Source organism: Antennarius striatus, chromosome 2, assembly GCF_040054535.1.
Source record: "Antennarius striatus isolate MH-2024 chromosome 2, ASM4005453v1, whole genome shotgun sequence".
In the NCBI taxonomy this organism is placed as follows: domain Eukaryota; kingdom Metazoa; phylum Chordata; class Actinopteri; order Lophiiformes; family Antennariidae; genus Antennarius; species Antennarius striatus.
Window position 1 is genome coordinate 20,104,811 of NC_090777.1, and position 16,779 is coordinate 20,121,589.

General features: G+C 38.0%; 2 protein-coding genes across 3 annotated transcripts; one reads left to right on the top strand and one right to left on the bottom strand.

The window, feature by feature from the left end:
* Window positions 1-3,224: 3,224 nt before the first annotated feature.
* idh3g (isocitrate dehydrogenase (NAD(+)) 3 non-catalytic subunit gamma) lies at window positions 3,225-9,430 on the bottom strand. 2 transcript variants are annotated; one of them, XM_068337020.1, is made up of 13 exons: window positions 9,275-9,430; window positions 8,984-9,031; window positions 8,460-8,471; window positions 7,238-7,335; window positions 7,031-7,146; window positions 6,839-6,899; window positions 6,597-6,729; window positions 5,497-5,630; window positions 5,284-5,386; window positions 5,055-5,201; window positions 4,829-4,923; window positions 4,672-4,732; window positions 3,225-4,173 (listed from the first exon to the last, which is right to left on the bottom strand). In XM_068337020.1, exons 1-13 carry the CDS (start codon window positions 9,353-9,355, stop codon window positions 4,072-4,074), a joined length of 1,191 nt encoding a protein of 396 aa, XP_068193121.1. In that variant the 5' UTR covers window positions 9,356-9,430; the 3' UTR covers window positions 3,225-4,071. The 2 variants fall into 2 exon arrangements, with proteins under 2 accessions (XP_068193121.1, XP_068193129.1); XM_068337028.1 differs by lacking the exon at window positions 8,460-8,471.
* Window positions 9,431-9,975: 545 nt separating this feature from the next.
* Window positions 9,976-15,843, top strand: fam3a (FAM3 metabolism regulating signaling molecule A). The gene is made up of 10 exons (XM_068337041.1): window positions 9,976-10,262; window positions 10,800-10,831; window positions 10,950-11,057; window positions 12,454-12,477; window positions 12,570-12,696; window positions 13,000-13,058; window positions 13,164-13,214; window positions 13,297-13,381; window positions 14,181-14,307; window positions 14,855-15,843. Exons 2-10 carry the CDS (start codon window positions 10,819-10,821, stop codon window positions 14,951-14,953), a joined length of 693 nt encoding a protein of 230 aa, XP_068193142.1. The 5' UTR covers window positions 9,976-10,262; window positions 10,800-10,818; the 3' UTR covers window positions 14,954-15,843.
* Window positions 15,844-16,779: the final 936 nt, after the last annotated feature.

The following is a 16,779-nucleotide window of genomic DNA, read 5'->3' on the forward strand; positions in this document are numbered from 1 at the left end:
ATTGTGCTCTGCAAAAGGCTGGGGAAATGGTTTCAGACGTACTGCAGTAATCTTAAGTACTTTTCTGATGAGAAATGACACATTAATGAAATTAGAGGCTCAGCCAGAAACAAATAAATGTAAACATGAGCAGCGGAAGGTACGTGAAGTAACTGAAGCGACACACCATCCTCATTCCTCGATGCAACATTTAACCACATTAAGTCATGTAAGTCATGTACATTTGGTGGGATCAGGTTCTCTGTCTGGACGTAAGAACATCCACCTAGTATAAGCTCATTACATATATGACGTAAAGTATGTGGGATTAATGGTCATATAAGTACTGTATACACCACACACACATACATACATACACATAGCTAGGCCTGATGCCATGATGTTTCTCATCTGAAGATAAAAAGAAAAGCAACACTAAAGTCAACATTAAACATGCATATGCTTCTTTTCAAGTTAGTAACCATATTTTGTTAAGGGACCAAGAGTGGGGAGCCCCTGAAAATATAGATGTAGCTTAAAAGGGGGATCAGAGTGGCCAGGGTAGTGAAGTAAGGACTGTCATAAGTGCATGGAGCAGGTTCAAGCCTCGTGTGACTTTATGCAAGGCAGTGCAGGTGAAGGCAGGTATGTAGACGGGAAATCCGAGCTCAATAATCAATCATTCAAAGAAAAAAATAAACTTAAAAAGATTATTTTCTTTGTTTCACCTTTAGAGGATTGCGATGATGAGCATATTTTGACGTCAATAGATATCATCTTAAAATACTGTGTTAAAACCAACCCTGTAATAACAGCAACCTAAAGAATTCATGGCTCCTTTCACTCCTTGGTTATCAAACTATTGCAGGGATTGCAGTATCTTCCAATCTACTCCCAACCAAACCTTAACATCCTCCCACCCTAAATTGGCCTATAACCCAATTTCCCCTTTATCCTTCAGCCACGTCCACACTCGCTCTCCTTTTGACTACATTCCTTTCTGCCAAGAAAGCATCAATGCTAACTTTTCCAATACACTCAAAATTCTACTCTGATTGGGGTTGTCGTTTTCTATGAAGACACACGACATCCCATTTAAGACAAAGTCCAGAAAAAGCTAGAGCATACAGAGCCCAAGTAGTGAGGAATATCTGACCGCTGACGTAGCTTAATGTAGCTAAGCCATGGCTGCTGGGAGGTGGGGTGTCAAGGGGGTGTTGGGGTTAACATAGAGCAGAGCTGCTGACTGGATGCAGCTGTGCAATCCGGTGAGCAACAGAGCTGGTCAACAACAAAAGAGGGAGGTTTTTCATATGAAAAGGAAATAATCCATTCGATATTTTATAATATATTTATCAAAGATACAGTATATGTGTGAAGGAATGACAAAGAATCATTGCAGGTGGATGCTAGATAGACAGTCAGGAAAGAAAAATAGCCAATAATAAAAACAGACATTTTAATGTTATGAGTTTACGTTTTAGATTAGCGTTACATAAGTTGAACGAAACGTAGTAAACACGGTGTTAAATAGAGACGTCAGGAAGAGAGGACTGAAAGTGATGCTGGTGAATTTTTAAAGAGGCCAAAAGCACACACAGGCTGGTGAACAGCTAACAGCTCAGTTTTGAGTCATAGGGAGAGATTAAATAAATGTAGTATTTACTGTTTTCCACCACGTTGTTCAGCGTATTCATTTGAAATCCAGGAAATTGACCAAATTGTGAAAAGAAAATGATTCTCCTATTTAGGGCTATGCTTTCATGCAAATAGATTGGTTCAGGTTTCCGAATGGAAGTTGGACAATTAACCCTTTAAATGCAGCACTTACAGTATACACTACACAGAAGTTTGGGACCTGTCACAAGATATACAAAGATTGGCCACAAGGAAAGTGAGGTGGCCAGTGGTTAGTTACAGCATCTCCCTCTCCATCTGCCTCATGGCTCTGCACCAGTGGAGGGGCTAAAGGGGGAGACCAGAGCAGCTTAACATGGAAGGGGAGACAGAGCCGAGGGGTGACAAGGGAAAAAGTGTGTAGGTCCGTGTACGATGATGAGGAGTAATGTGAAGTACGGTTGAGAAAACAGCATGAGTGGAAAGAAATGATGAGAAAAAGCTGGCACAGAGTGGAGAAAAAGAACAACAAAAGACTACGTAGTTCTAAACGAAAACGAGTGACGAAGTTTGGGAGCCAAATCTCTGTCTGTGAAGGATGTATGACTTACTTGAATGTATGGAACAAACAGCTAAAAGACGTTCAGTTGACAGAGAACAAAGTACAAGTGTCATAATTCCTTGCATATTTCAAACACAAGATGATTGGGAATGATTATTGTTACCAGATGACAACTTATCTAAAAAAGAAGGGATCTCATTTCTGTGCTCAACATGCAAATGTCACAAGACTTTCCCACAGCAATGAACAGACAATAAATTAGTCTATATATATATACACATACTGTAGTCTATACACACATATAGTGTATGCTATTGCTTCTTCCTCTTGCATCTGCTGGCTCAGAGTCTATACCAGTTGTTGTTAATATGGCTGTGCGGTCAGGTTATTTGAAAAAATAGATGAGACGGTTACAGATATTTTTTATATATACATATTTTTTTGTTTTATCCACTTAAATTATAAAATATGATCTGGTGTTAGGATAAATGAGCATCGTAACAACATTAAGCAAAGCCAGGAGTATTCACATCAGTCTTACAAACGAGCAGTCTGAGGCCAAGGGCTGATCCCTGGGAAGCATAAAAACAACAATATGTGAATATCTGTATGGAACAAACTGCCTGCCAATCTTGCATCCCGTTTTCCAATATGTCTGTGAAGTAATGACATCCATAAATAGTGTCACTGTGATTACATTTCTCTTGTACTTTGTCAGTATCAGTCGGTGTATGTCGGTGTGACGCCATATGAGGGACCAAGTTGCGCCAAGTTACATTTAGGAGCAGCTCCAGAAGGAGCTACCGCCACCTAGTGTTGAAGACTGGAACAGGAACTGGTCATCCGATTGACAGCATGGAAGATGATGGAGCGTGAAATTGTAAAACAAACGGAAGGATCTGGGAGTTTTATCTCATCTGGAGCGACATAATCTTAATCTTTAGCAAGAGAATAAAACAGAGTTTCTGTCTCTGAACGTGAACCTCAACTGATCTTACTATGGAAATTCTTACAAAGGCAATGTTTTCCGTTGCCTATTTATCACAGTAGGTGCACTTGATCAAAACTGGAAACCATGTGTAGGGTAGTATGAAACGTTTTACTTTGAGTTTTATTAGTGAGATGTTTCATTTTTAAACGTGTGATCAGGCACATCACCTTAAGGTAGGTTACTTCTTTATTGATGTTTTTGTGATACAGGTTACGTATACAGAATGTCCATCTGCCATTTAAAACATTCTTTTCATATCTGGCTTAAAATGTTCATCTCTTTCCTTAGCAATAACAGTATATGTTGCAGCATATCCCAAACCTCAGAAAAAAACATTATTATAATGATGCTGTAACAACTGAGCTTTGACAGAAGTTACTTGACATCCAACTCCTCTAGTACAGGATGTATGAAAAACATCATTACACTGTTTTATAGTATATTTGATGTGATGTGAATGCACAGGATAGAATGGTATATAATTGTCCGGTATTTACGTTTCAGCATGACAAACATGTAAAGACATTAAAATGAACAATGTGCAAAATAATTAATTGGAATTTGGTAAATAAATAGCAGTCCACATTGAAGACAATGCAAAATGACGTGATGCAAAATGTGTACATTATTTCATAAACCATGAGAAGAATAGAGATTTAAGGTAAACGAACCCAACTCCACACAGGAAATACACTAACCTTTTCCTATCGTAGGAGCTATCATTAAATAGAAGTGAAAAGGCAGTTTCATCAAAAGCAAACTGTTTAAAAAACAGTCATTACAGGAAATTACTCAGTATGCATTTGAACTAGAAGAAAAAAAAGAACCGTTCTGATGACGTGTATATGATTACTGCTATGGAAACATACATGCATGTCTTAGGTATGATATTCCTTGAGGGTCACACTTGCAATAATCCTTTTTAGCGGTCAGCTGTGAGTTGCCCTTTACTCTGGATGATCTTCATGATGGACTGGACTACCTCTGATGTGGTGCCCTGACCCCCAATATCAGCTGTGTGCAACTGCAAGAACAAAAAAAGCATTCTTAAAGCAAAAGACTTAACACGGTACGAAGTCTAACTTAACCAATGCAGTAATTTAAAAATCATTGAATGAGTTTAATTAACTTGTGTGGGTACTTTTTGTTTTTCTGTCCCACGGGGAAAAGAATAAAATAAACACAACGTATAATCCCTACAGTAGATCAGGTTTTTAGAACTTCTGAAGGACTGATACAAACACTAGTGTGATACAATTTGAAATCAGTTAGTACATTGTGTAGAACTTCTTATCGGCTGTGCGACCGAAGGGACACAATGGTACTTTGTTCGTTCGTTCATTCATTCATTGTTATTCCTATACACGCTTCTGATGGTACTTTGTGTCGATGTATTATCATACCCACTGGGAAACATGCCAAACTTGCCACCAGGGTGTCTGAGCCTGTCTCACAACAACAGCACACTTGCTTGACAGCACAAGAGGGGAATGGAAAGGCTCATGAGTGAAGGAAGACTTACCCTGGTTTCATTCATGGTGGTGAGGATAGCATTTCGGATTGAACTTGCATGGTCGTAAAGCCTAGAAACATTAAGTCAACTGTTTACATTACTGCTATACCACAGTCTCAGCACTGAATCTCAGATAGAACCAAAGATTGTATCCAGAAAAGCTTACTTGAGATGATCCAGCATCATGCAGCTGGCTAGCAGCATGGCAGTGGGGTTAGCAATGTTCTTATTTGCAATGCTTTTTCCTGTGTTCCTCGTGGCCTGAGAGATCCAGAAAAACGTGGGATTAAAAAAAACAAAATCGAGGTACAAGAGGTCAGACAAGTATGAGTTATGTATTATTCATTGTATAAAAACATAGTGTCCTATGAACTATTAACGACCAAACAAACCGTTTCAAAAACAGCATAGTCAAGCCCATAGTTCGCCCCTGGCACGAGGCCTGGTCCTCCCACCAGGCCTGCACACACGTTGCTCACCACATTCCCATACAAATTAGGCATCACCATCACATCAAACTGCTGGGGATTGGACACCAGCTAAAAAAAACAAACAAGATAGGAGGTGAATCATTGAGGAATGTATTTATATTTGGAGGTCTTGAATTGAATCCCTAAACACCTGCATGGTGGTGTTGTCCACAATCATGCTGTCAAATGTGATGTCTGGGTAACCAGAGGCCACTTCTCTGCAACACTGCAGGAATAAACCATCGGCAAGCTTCCTGTTGGAGTAGAAAGAACATATTCCCAGCACTGAGAAACGCAAATATCATGTTTGATCCAGGAGGTCAGGCAGTTCTTACAAACATGCATTTACATCAGAGTAACTCACATGATGTTGGCTTTGTGTACCGCAGTGACCCGACGTCTACCCTTCTCCTTGGCCATGCGAAAAGCATACTCAGCAATCCTGAAGGAGTTGTTCCTGGTGATTATCTTAAGACTCTCCACCACCCCTGATACACTCTAGAAGAAGATAAAAAAGAAAAGAAAATTGACAATAAATGATAAATGTTGTAAAGTTTCATTCTCCTAATAACGTAGTTGCACCTAATTTGTGAAGCAACATGTGCAAAAGTGTCAGCCATTTATAATACTGCACTCCTCTATAGAGACACCTCAGATGTTGTTCCTGCGATTTGTGGCAGCTTAGTTTAGGGGTCACATCCCATAATGCCAGTAACTCCACTGGGACCAGTTTCGTTTTCAGCTTTCAGCTCTGCTCAGGTGTTACATCAGCCCCTGAAACTTCTTGATCATCTTGTTCTTCTTCTTCTTCATATTATTATCACTTGGGGCCTTCTTGACCCTCCTATACACCTTGTAAACCAGTACGTCTGGTTGGTTGGTCTATAGCGTACTGCCACTCTGGAACTTGAAGGCCCTCAGGAGCTTCTCTCTGAAATTCTCACACTTCCAGTGGTGCATCATATGAAAAATTGTGGATTTGTAAGCCATACCAGTTGAATATGCTCCTGTGAATTATTTTATTATACATTGTATGATCTTACACCCTGCTTCAATGTGTTAGACTGTCTCAGGAGCCTTTTTTGCACAGGACAGGACACCCTAAGTAAAATTTCTCATTTAACTGACAAGGACCAAAACCCTATAAAAAAACAAAACAACACTGTAGTCGTCACTTTACTGTATTCTCTTTCCAGTGACAGATAATCACCTTGTCAGACATTTGTCAGTGTGGTTAACGTAGCTTGGGTTGGTTTTATACATAAGCTTTCATGTAAAATCAAATAAATTTATACTTACAAAATCTTACAGAATATGAATATTCTAGATCAAGCTCAAAATGCTATGTGGTGACTTCTTTTTACCAATTGTTCAAAACTTTAAGAGAAGAGAAAAACAGATTTGGACAGAAAAAAAATCTCTCAGCATTGTGGCTTTTAAATCATTAGAACTGATCTGTCTGACCTCATGCTCCAGACTGCTGTACTCTCCCTCCGTGTTCTCCCTGACGATCATGATGTCAATGTTCTTGTGACGAGTCTGGACTCCAGGGAGGGACTGGCAATGCATCACATTGGCATACAGGTCCAAGCTTGTCCTTTGAATAGACACAGAACCAGGCATCAAAAAAAGGAACAAATGGCTATTTCAAGAAAAGAAAGGCACACGAGTGGCTTCAACAATGGGATGGAATATTTCATTCTTACCGAAGGAGATTGTTTCTGGACTTGACAGATGGTGCCATGGTATGTTTGGTTTCTATGTTACCTACCATGACAGTTAAGTAATGTTAGTTATACTCATGACTCAAGATTATTATTTTAAACTGCATGATACTCACAACGGAACTCTGGTTTTTCATGTTTTACTTGAGACAGAATAAAAAGGGGTTTGCTTACCTTTGAGTGCAACTCCATTACGGCGGATAGCAGTGATAGCATTATTGATATCATCCTCAGTCTCCGATGCAGAGTCAACATGCACAACCTCAAAATCCACTGGAACACAGCTGAACCTACAACACAAACACACAAACTACATTCTGAGCAGTCTTTATGGGTCTGCATTGAGCAGATTGAACCGGGTTTACATTAACTCAAACCAACCTGAAAACTTCTCTGACATGATTGAGCAGCTCGGGACCGATTCCATCTCCAGGTATGAGGGTCACAGTGTGTCTGCCTCCATACTTAGCAGGAGGTGGCTACAACATTAAGAGTTTTTGAGTTCATTCATCATTGACAGCAGCGTCTACTGGATTTGCAAAGTTAAGCCAGAATACAAGTCATGTTACTGATTTATCACATGATGCTATGCTGTATGTTGTCAAATTCAGTTCCAAGATATGTTACTGTTAATAACAGTTACTATGAAAATCACTTAGTTTGAAACCATTTTTTAAATTGATCATCAAGTGAGATTAATATTATAGATTAAATCAATTTTAGTAATCCCTGAAGGGAAATCGTTTATCCACTCTAGTGTTAGTCTGTTAATCACATGCATAGTGTATATGTACAAGCCCGTGACATGCACGCACGCTCGCAAAAACACACACACACACACACACACACACACACACACACACACACACACACGTGTAAGCATGCAGATGTAGAGTGGTGGGCAGCTCCTTCATGGTGTGCCCCCAATGAGCAACTTATAAAGGGGATGTCGCTTTACACAGGGGCACCTCGGCAGGGTTTGGGAGGTGAACTGGCACCTCTCCACTGCCAGTTCACACTCCGGAATTTTTTGCTCGACATGGGTCTTGAACCGGCCACCCTCCAGTGCCCTGCCCAAGGCCCAAGGCTTCGTGGACAATAACTTCTTCTTCTTCCTTCACTCTAAAGGCGAGTTACATTACAGTACTACAAGTATATCCGACCCTACGTCGTTGTTAAGGTTGTAAGGAAAATACAAAATTGATTATAAAAGCTATTTTAAAAGATATTACACATATATATTACATTTATATATTATATTAAAAGCTATTTTATTTCACTTAATGAATCAATAACCGGTCGTTATGTTACTCAATTGGCCGTTCAACTACCGATACTGTGATGTACAATAACATTAAGTCAGTGGGGATTTTTAGGTCATGCGGGTCATGTAGAACTCTGGAAAAGCTTGAAGACGTGAGAACTGAAGAGATGCGAAACGTCTTCAAGCTTTTCCTCCAGGTCTGTGACATAGTGATCTATACTGGTAGTAGACCATCCGGTTGTTTTCACAGAAATGTATTTTTTCCACATCCCACATCCCATCTCTCATGTGTTTGAGGTGGAGTGATGTAATCCACTAAAAAAAGAGTGAGCCACTTACTATGTTTTCTCTCTGTTGTTGATGACGGACGGGAAGGAAAGCAGGACAAGAGTTAGTTTGACAACTGCATAAGAAAATCCAAGTAGTAGCAAGAACAAGTTTATTATAATATATCTTCCAACAGGAGGGAGGAAATACCAGATTAATTATAAAATCTGTTCCAAAAGAAGGGCGGAAACACCACGTCATGACTATTAAAATGAATAGAGAAAGTACCCAGCCACTTCCAAAGACTAACCCAAAGCAGGCATGGATACAAACATTTTCCAGTTTAGCAGATTTATTTGACACGACTATGAGCATTATAAACTCACTCTGTGTAAAGTGAGCATTATAAACTCACTCTGTGTAAAGTGAGCATTATAAACTCACTCTGTGTAAAGTGAGCATTATAAACTCACTCTGTGTAAAGTGAGCATTATAAACTCACTCTGTGTAAAGTGAGCATTATAAACTCACTCTGTGTAAAGTGTCTCTACAACATGACAGAAATCACACATCCACAGACAATCTGATTGACTCACAGTAAACACAGTCTTATTCCGATGACTTGTCAGAGTTGATCCAAACACCTGAAAAACAGATCAGAGACAGCTGTTATCGATGGAATTCGAAGGAAGTCGTTGACCTACCGGTAGGTCTCGTTTGACTGGACTCTTAACTTGATCAACTGGACGTTTGGAAAATCTTGTCTGGAGGACTCAACCGCACAGTATTTACAATGTCACCTTGTGTTTACGATGAGTGAACGGCTTTGGTATGGAGCCACACAACAACGGTTACAAACAACATGACTAGGAAACACGCTGTCTTACTTTAACAGTATTCCCAAGGCGTCCGCCCCAAAAAGGATTTACAATTTTGGACAGTGAAAGCACAGCACCGTGGGCAGCCATCTTGAAATTGAACCGTAAATACGAACGGGTTGATGGGATGGGGCACGACCATATAGTTTCTACTATGGCGAAGCTCTGGCCTGCTCTCGACTAAGCTGATTGGCTAACAGTAACATTCTCCTCAAACTTCTGGCAATGTCCACCAATTAGAAGCCGAGGAGCTCTTCCTTCACTGTAGTAGGACTTGAAATCTTGAAACGACCCCTCTTCCTGGAGCAGTGCTCTGCACGCGCGATTTGTGTAAATATAAATATAAATATTTATTTAATATTTCGTGAAATCGTGTCAAGAATTTATTAACTGAAATTTGTTCTTTTTTTTGGTAGTTTTCGTTGTCGGTGTCATAGTAGTGGTAGCAGTAGTAGTAGTAGTAGTGGTGGTAGTAGTAATAGTGTTAGTACTAGTAGTAGTAGTAGTAATGTTATTATATATATATATATATATATATATATATATATATATATATATATATATATATATATATATATATATATATATATATATATATATATATATATATATATATATATATATATATATATTCCAGATAATGGTCGCCAACAGTAAAATCTGAAACTAATTTTGGTCACGTGACCCTACACGCGCATGCGCGGTGGTCACGTAACTACTGTGGGCAGTATACACGGAAGACCAGCGGATAGTTTAAACCAAATCGATATGTTTTTTTGTGGTTGTTCAGAGTGCAACATGGTTTTGTGATCGTACTAGCGTCTCCATGTCTTCTCGCTGAAAGGTACTTTACATCTGTAGAGTCTTCATGAGGAAACAGCGAAGGAAATCATCAAAAGTCTCCGCTGGCTAGAGCAACAGCTTCGCTTTTCTTCTGACACGGGGACAAAAGTGTCAAGATAGAGCAAAACTCATATTTGACGCGTGTGAACAGAAGGTACGATATTCAATTTCCCCATTTAGGTTTAGCAAACTCGTAACTGCTTGCCTTGATTTTCGATGTCTTAAGTTTCATGTCATCCATTCAAACGTCGTATTTGCAGAGCCATCTTTAATGGCAACCATAACTAACGCGAGACATTCCGACCAACTAAACCTTAGAAATGGCTACGAGGTGATCGCATTTGAACTGTTACGTCAAATTTCCAGTTAATATAATCACTAATAGAATGTCCAAGAAAAAAATTCCTTCAAGGCCCTGACGTATTTGTTTAGACTCTTCGGAGTTGTGTTAAAACACATATATTAACATTAAGTTGTATAATGTCCTCGTTTTAAGTTGCTTAGACTTTATTTTGTATTTCATTCATACTATTTGTTGTTTGTTTATTCGGCTTTTTGTTTTACATGTCCTTAGCAGTACTTGTCCATTGTTTAGCACTTCCCTTTTAAATTATATAATTAAATAAAATGTAATTACACTTTCAAAACTTGACTGAAATTCAAACTAAATGAGCTACTCTTTTAATCTCAGGTCTCTGAAACTTTGAGTCATGAGATTAGCAGGTTGGTTAATTTTTTTTTTTTTAAATATTACTGTTTCCATATTCCATAGGGACCTTGTTGGTCTGTTTGGGGCCCCTTTGTGTCTGCTGACAGTGTGTTGTCCTGTCTTTACTCACAGGTCCAGTGAGGGTTGTGATGGTTCTGCTGCTGGTGGGGTTCACCTGGCTGCTGGCAAGTTCCTTATTTGGAGGGAACAGTGTTTCATCTGTGCGACATTTTTTCAGTGGTAAGAAAGACATTTGTACTATGATAAATCAATTTTTCGCCAGGCAGAAAAAGTCTATAACTACCTGGTAATTAACTTATAATCAACTGATGTGAACTCTGACAGAATAATAAATAGTCATGTTTTAACATTTGTTTAGCCTTGATGATGTTTGATTATCGATTCGTGTTGTGACATTTTCAAAAAGGTTTTGATGATGTGTAAAAAAAATTTTTTTCAAACACTGTATTTAAAAGGTCAAAGATAACATTTCAAATGTTGGAACATAAAAACCTAATTTTCTTAGAATATTTTATCCTCATTTAGAATTTGATTCAAACAACACTTTTCAAAACACTCAAAAAGAAGAGGCGTACACAGGGGTAAACATGACCCCTGTGTTGCATCAACACTAAGCTTTTAGGAATTGAAGAGATCAACTGATGTCATTTTGAAAGTGGAATATTTTCCTGTTCTTGCCTGAGGTAGGATCTCATCTGCTCACGAGTTTGGGGACTCCTTTGTTATATTTACATTTTGTAATAGTGTACATTGAAGGAGACATAGGAAACAAGTCAAGACTGCAGATAGATCAGTTTATCACCTGGAATCTTTAACTACAGAGCCATACTGTAATACAGTACATACGGAATGTGGTTTGCCATCTACTTACCGGAACAAGCATGGTCATAATTTCCCTCATGAAGATGGTCTACTTGTCAGCATATGCTGCTCCAAAATCTGTTTACTGTATATTGTTCAGCATTAGTGGTGCCTTAAAAAATGTGCAGGCTACCACATACCATTTACACTAATGCATGCTGCTTTCATGAGTCCATGCAGGGATGTCTCAGACAGTGTTTGTTCTTGCCACTGCATGACATCCCAGAACCCAAAGATCAGGACAATCCAATCTTGGGTTTCTTCCCTGCCCCTTGTGTACGAAGATTTTTTCAGAATTCCAGAATGTTTTTCTTGTAAATGATGAAATATCGCGAATCCCTCCCCATCTTTACCTCAGAAAGACCCTCAATGATATTCATTTAATACTCAGTCTTGTTACTAACCTGTTGCAAGTTAACCTGATTCATGTTGAGATGTTTCATTCAGCATTTCATAACTTTACAGTCTTTTTTTTTTTTTTGCCAAAGTTCCATTTTTTTGGTTGTGTTGCAGGCGCCAAATTCTAAATTCACTCTTTTCAAAAACAATGAAAATTTATATTGTCAAAACTAGATATGTGGTCTTAATGCTATTTCTGATCAAATATTTGGTTAAAATTTATGTATCATCTCATTCTTTTTCCATTTACATTTTAAATATTTTTTTGGAAACAGGATTGCATATACAATGATCAAACAATGTCTTTCAAATACAAGCATAATATATGAGATGGAAACTCTGCATTTTTTTTCAGGTGCAAGCGAGGAACCAACAGCCGGTAAGCTGAAAAAACTATAACGTAATTGTTTTGTAACTACTCATCTTGTTAAGTATCCCATTACCCACTGACTAATTTATCATGTATTTTAGTTGAAATCCCGCCTCGAAAGTATAAATGCGGACTTTCAGCTCCCTGTCCCCCAAAACATTTGGCTTTTCGCCTGGTGTCTGGTGCTGCCAACGTCATCGGGCCCAAAATCTGCCTTGAGGACAAGATGTGAGATTTAGTGCTTATGAGTTCCTTTTATCTATGTCTCCCTCCTGCTGCTTCATTTTCTTTCCTTTTTCTGGTTTCATGCTCTGTTCTTTTTTTTTTATTGCTGTCATAAAAAGGCCTTCCAGCCTTTCTTGGAATAATGCAAGCATTCTATCAGTATGTCTGTTCCTTACTCTTTCAGTTTAGTCAGTAGTTGGGTTTTTTTGTGTAGATGCTGAAATGGCAGACATATGTAGAATAATGTGTGTGTGCAAGCAAAGAGCTTCTGTCAGTGCTTCAACCTCTTGGGATTCTGTCTCACAGGTTACTGAGCAGCGTGAAGAATAATGTTGGTCGAGGACTAAACATAGCATTGGTCAATGGTAAGTGTCTTCTTCTACATTAAAAACCAGACAGTGTTGCATTAATATTTTAAGCTTCTCTTAATGGTGTGATCTTTCCTTCTGTCTGATGTTTCTTTGCTGCAGGTGTGACAGGAGAGCTCATGGACACAAAGACTTTTGATATGTGGGCAGGAGGTAATAAAAACCAGACACTGCTGCGTATTTTACATACGGCCCATAAACTACAGCTCATACCTCATCTTATGTTCATTCCCAGATGTTAATGACCTATTGAAGTTTATCCGACCGCTGCACGAAGGAACACTTATTTTCGTTGCTTCCTTTGACGATCCAGCTACAAAGTAAGAATGCATGATGTGTTATCAGTTCCATTGTGGTTCAGTTCAACTCACTTTTTTACGTCAGATATACATACCTCAGAATTATTTCCCAAATAAACATTTTGCCCAAGCTACAGCACATGTCTGCAAAGTACAACTTACAGAATATTTTGCAGTGTAATATGTAAGTGGTGCTACTGCAGAGAAGAGTATCTTTAATAAGTAAAAAAACAGAAAGGCCAGTGTTTAAGCAGACTTCTAAGCCAACTACTGTAATAGGATTTTTCTCATATTTTTATCTCCATCTGATGGAGATTTTTTTTCAGCATGGTCCAAGTCCAATTATAGTTAAAACAATGTCCTTAACTATCTCAGAGTTGTTACATAAGCTATATGTTAATAATGTTTTATTAGGAAAAGTTGTACTATTCATCTGAAAATGTGAATTTCAGTTGAAAATGTTAATTGCATTCTGTAAAAGAGCAAAAGCTGACATTGTCACTTGAGGTGAGCAGAGCAGTCAAAAGTCAGCATCCTGTTTCTTGACATCTGATCCCTGCTTCGTTGGTTATTTAACACTTGATGTCTTTAGGTGGAACAAAATTAGCAGAAAGACCTTATGGCTTAAAATACGGGTTTGAACCGAAAAAAGCGCTGCTGAGATGTTTCATAAAGCCAAGATGTTACCTACTGCTGGATAATTGTCTACATTAAACTGCAGTCACATTTAACAGAGGACAACCTGTTCCCATCTTGCATTATACAACAAACCCACTTCAAAAACAAGAACCCAACATCTTATCTTCTCTCTGTGTGACAGGTTGAATGATGAGTCCCGGCGATTATTTGAAGAGCTTGGTAGCTCGACGGTGAAGGAGCTGGCGTTCAGAGACAGCTGGGTGTTTGTCGGCGCCAAGGGCATTGAGAATAAGAGTCCCTTTGAGCAGGTACGTTACTGTTGTCGGGTTTCTGTCACGGTCACTGCAGTAAATTAACGTTGTCCATGTGCACTGAAAAATAATTAATGATCAAAACTTGTTGTTCATAGTTAAAATGCATTGTGGTACAGGTAATTTGAAACATTTTAATAGAATGAGGATACACCATTTTGCAAATTTGTACAAAGTTGGTTGAAGTATTTTTAAGAATAATCACATTACGTTAAAGTGCAACATATTTGTATATAGAATATTTACATGTAATACAGTATAGAATACTTACTTATAATCCAGTATATCTGACACATGATGAATGATAAGACTTATTTGTTCCCGCAAAGTCAAAGTCATTCTGTGTAATCAGTTGTGTTGCCTACCAGCCATTGTGTGCTCATAAAGCCTTGTGTTATATGTAAATACTAATAGGAAACATTTGTTATGATAATAAAAGTCAAATGATCAAATGAAATTGCTAAGTCACATTGAGTTTTTCTTCAACACTTTGAATTTTTCATTCAAACCCTGTTTTGTTTTGATTTGTTTTCTTCCCCATTAGCGTATGAAGAACAGCAAAAGCAACAATAAGTATGAAGGTTGGCCTGAGTCTCTGGAGATGGACGGATGTATTCCTATGCGAGCTCCTTTGGAAGGATAATTTTGCCTAACCCTGTTACAAACAGGACAGTCATTCATGGAGTAGTGACCCAAACGACTGTTCGACAGAACAATCAAGTGACTGAAAATCCAAGATCTGGATGGTTTTTTTCCTGTGGCAGAGGCATAGTGAGATTTCAAGTGTCACGGTCTTGGAACTTTTCATATTTCGAAATGCTGGAACCTGTTATTGAGGATTTTGTGACCTTTTTTGTGCTGAGTAATATTTCAAAAACAAAGAAAATGTCTTCATTGGTTTGAAGGAAGCTTGAGAGGCCAAAAATGTTTGATGGCCAACGAGAGATTTCGACGAATGAATACAGCTGGTGTGTGTCTTCCAAAAGTTTTATAGGAAATTGCTATATTTCCTCTCTGTAAAACTTGTGTTGTCAGTCGACAATAAACTTGGACAATAGGAGTGTGAGGAGAAAATACTTGCACCACAGTTGGTGTTTATTAGCAAAAGATACCCCCTACTGCTTTTATGTAGATGTGCGGGGATCTAAGTTCGAAAAATGTCTGAGGTACACCAGTAGTTTCAAAGTCTTGCAAAGCACCAAGAGAGTGAATATATGTTTTATTTAAATACATTAATATATTTGCATCCTGTGATTTATGTATGTTACTGATACTGTGACCTTGTATTGATTGCAATTGTTTCTGTAAAACTTCACGTTTACATCCCAGAATGTTTAATTTTCTTTTCATAAATTTTTCCTGAACTTTTATCGAAGAGTTCTAGTGTGGCTTCACTGTACCACCTTGTGTAAATATTCAACCTAAGTGTGTGGTTAGAAAATTCTTTATTTTTAATGTAGAGTGTATCCAGTAAGCTTCTTGCCAGCTTGAAATCCATAGAAATAAAAATGTAATTTTGTATGATTACAGGTACACGTGAGCTGCTGTGTTACTTTCAACTTGGCTTACTTCTAAATGTTAAGATTTTAAGAATACATAGGAAAAAAACATATTATTAATGTTTTTATCAATTAAATTAAACCTTGATCCAAATTCCAACAACATTGGAAACCATGAAAATGGTGGCTCTCAATGTTAAAGACCATGAAAAAAAGTAAACCTTTGCGAATTTACTCCTAAAATTAGATTCCCTGTTTTACTGTTCCACCAAGCTTCTGAAGTTCTTAATTTTAATATCAATTTTAACAGAGATTACGTAGTTCATGTGTAAATAAAGGATCTTTTAAATCAAGTCAGGCAGTACACAGCAGATGGAAATTAAAACCCTGTCTCATTATTTTAACAACTGGAAAATACATACAGCACTGCAGTCCTCTTCCAAATCAGCTCATTATTCCCATTATGTTATTACCCCTACTGTACAGTAATAGTCAAAGAGTTTGACCCTCATGAAATGACCCAATGAACATTACTGTCTAAATTGGCATAATCTTCATGGTCTTGTAGCTCCAGTATTTGAATATTTCTTCCATGGCACACACTCCACCCTTGTGCCCAGATAGTCTGTCAAATAGTTTTCATGTAACTGGTAAAAGATGTAAACAACAACAACAACAACTATCCTGCAAAGTCCAAATAAACAGACAGGAATCTCGACTTCACACTTGAATTCAGATCCCCTCCAAAATATTATGTTACTTGCTCGACCCCTGTGTGAAATTTTATAAAGAGGTCAAAGTTTCAAATCCATCAGGCATTTGGTGTACTGTAAGACATGAATTGTGGAACAGCAGAGAATAGTGGATTAAAAAAAGCGTATTAAAGAAAGGAAAAATGTCGACGTCTCCTTTAAATCTAGATCAACTCATGATAAGAAATTTAAAAATAAATGTAAAAATAAATTATAAT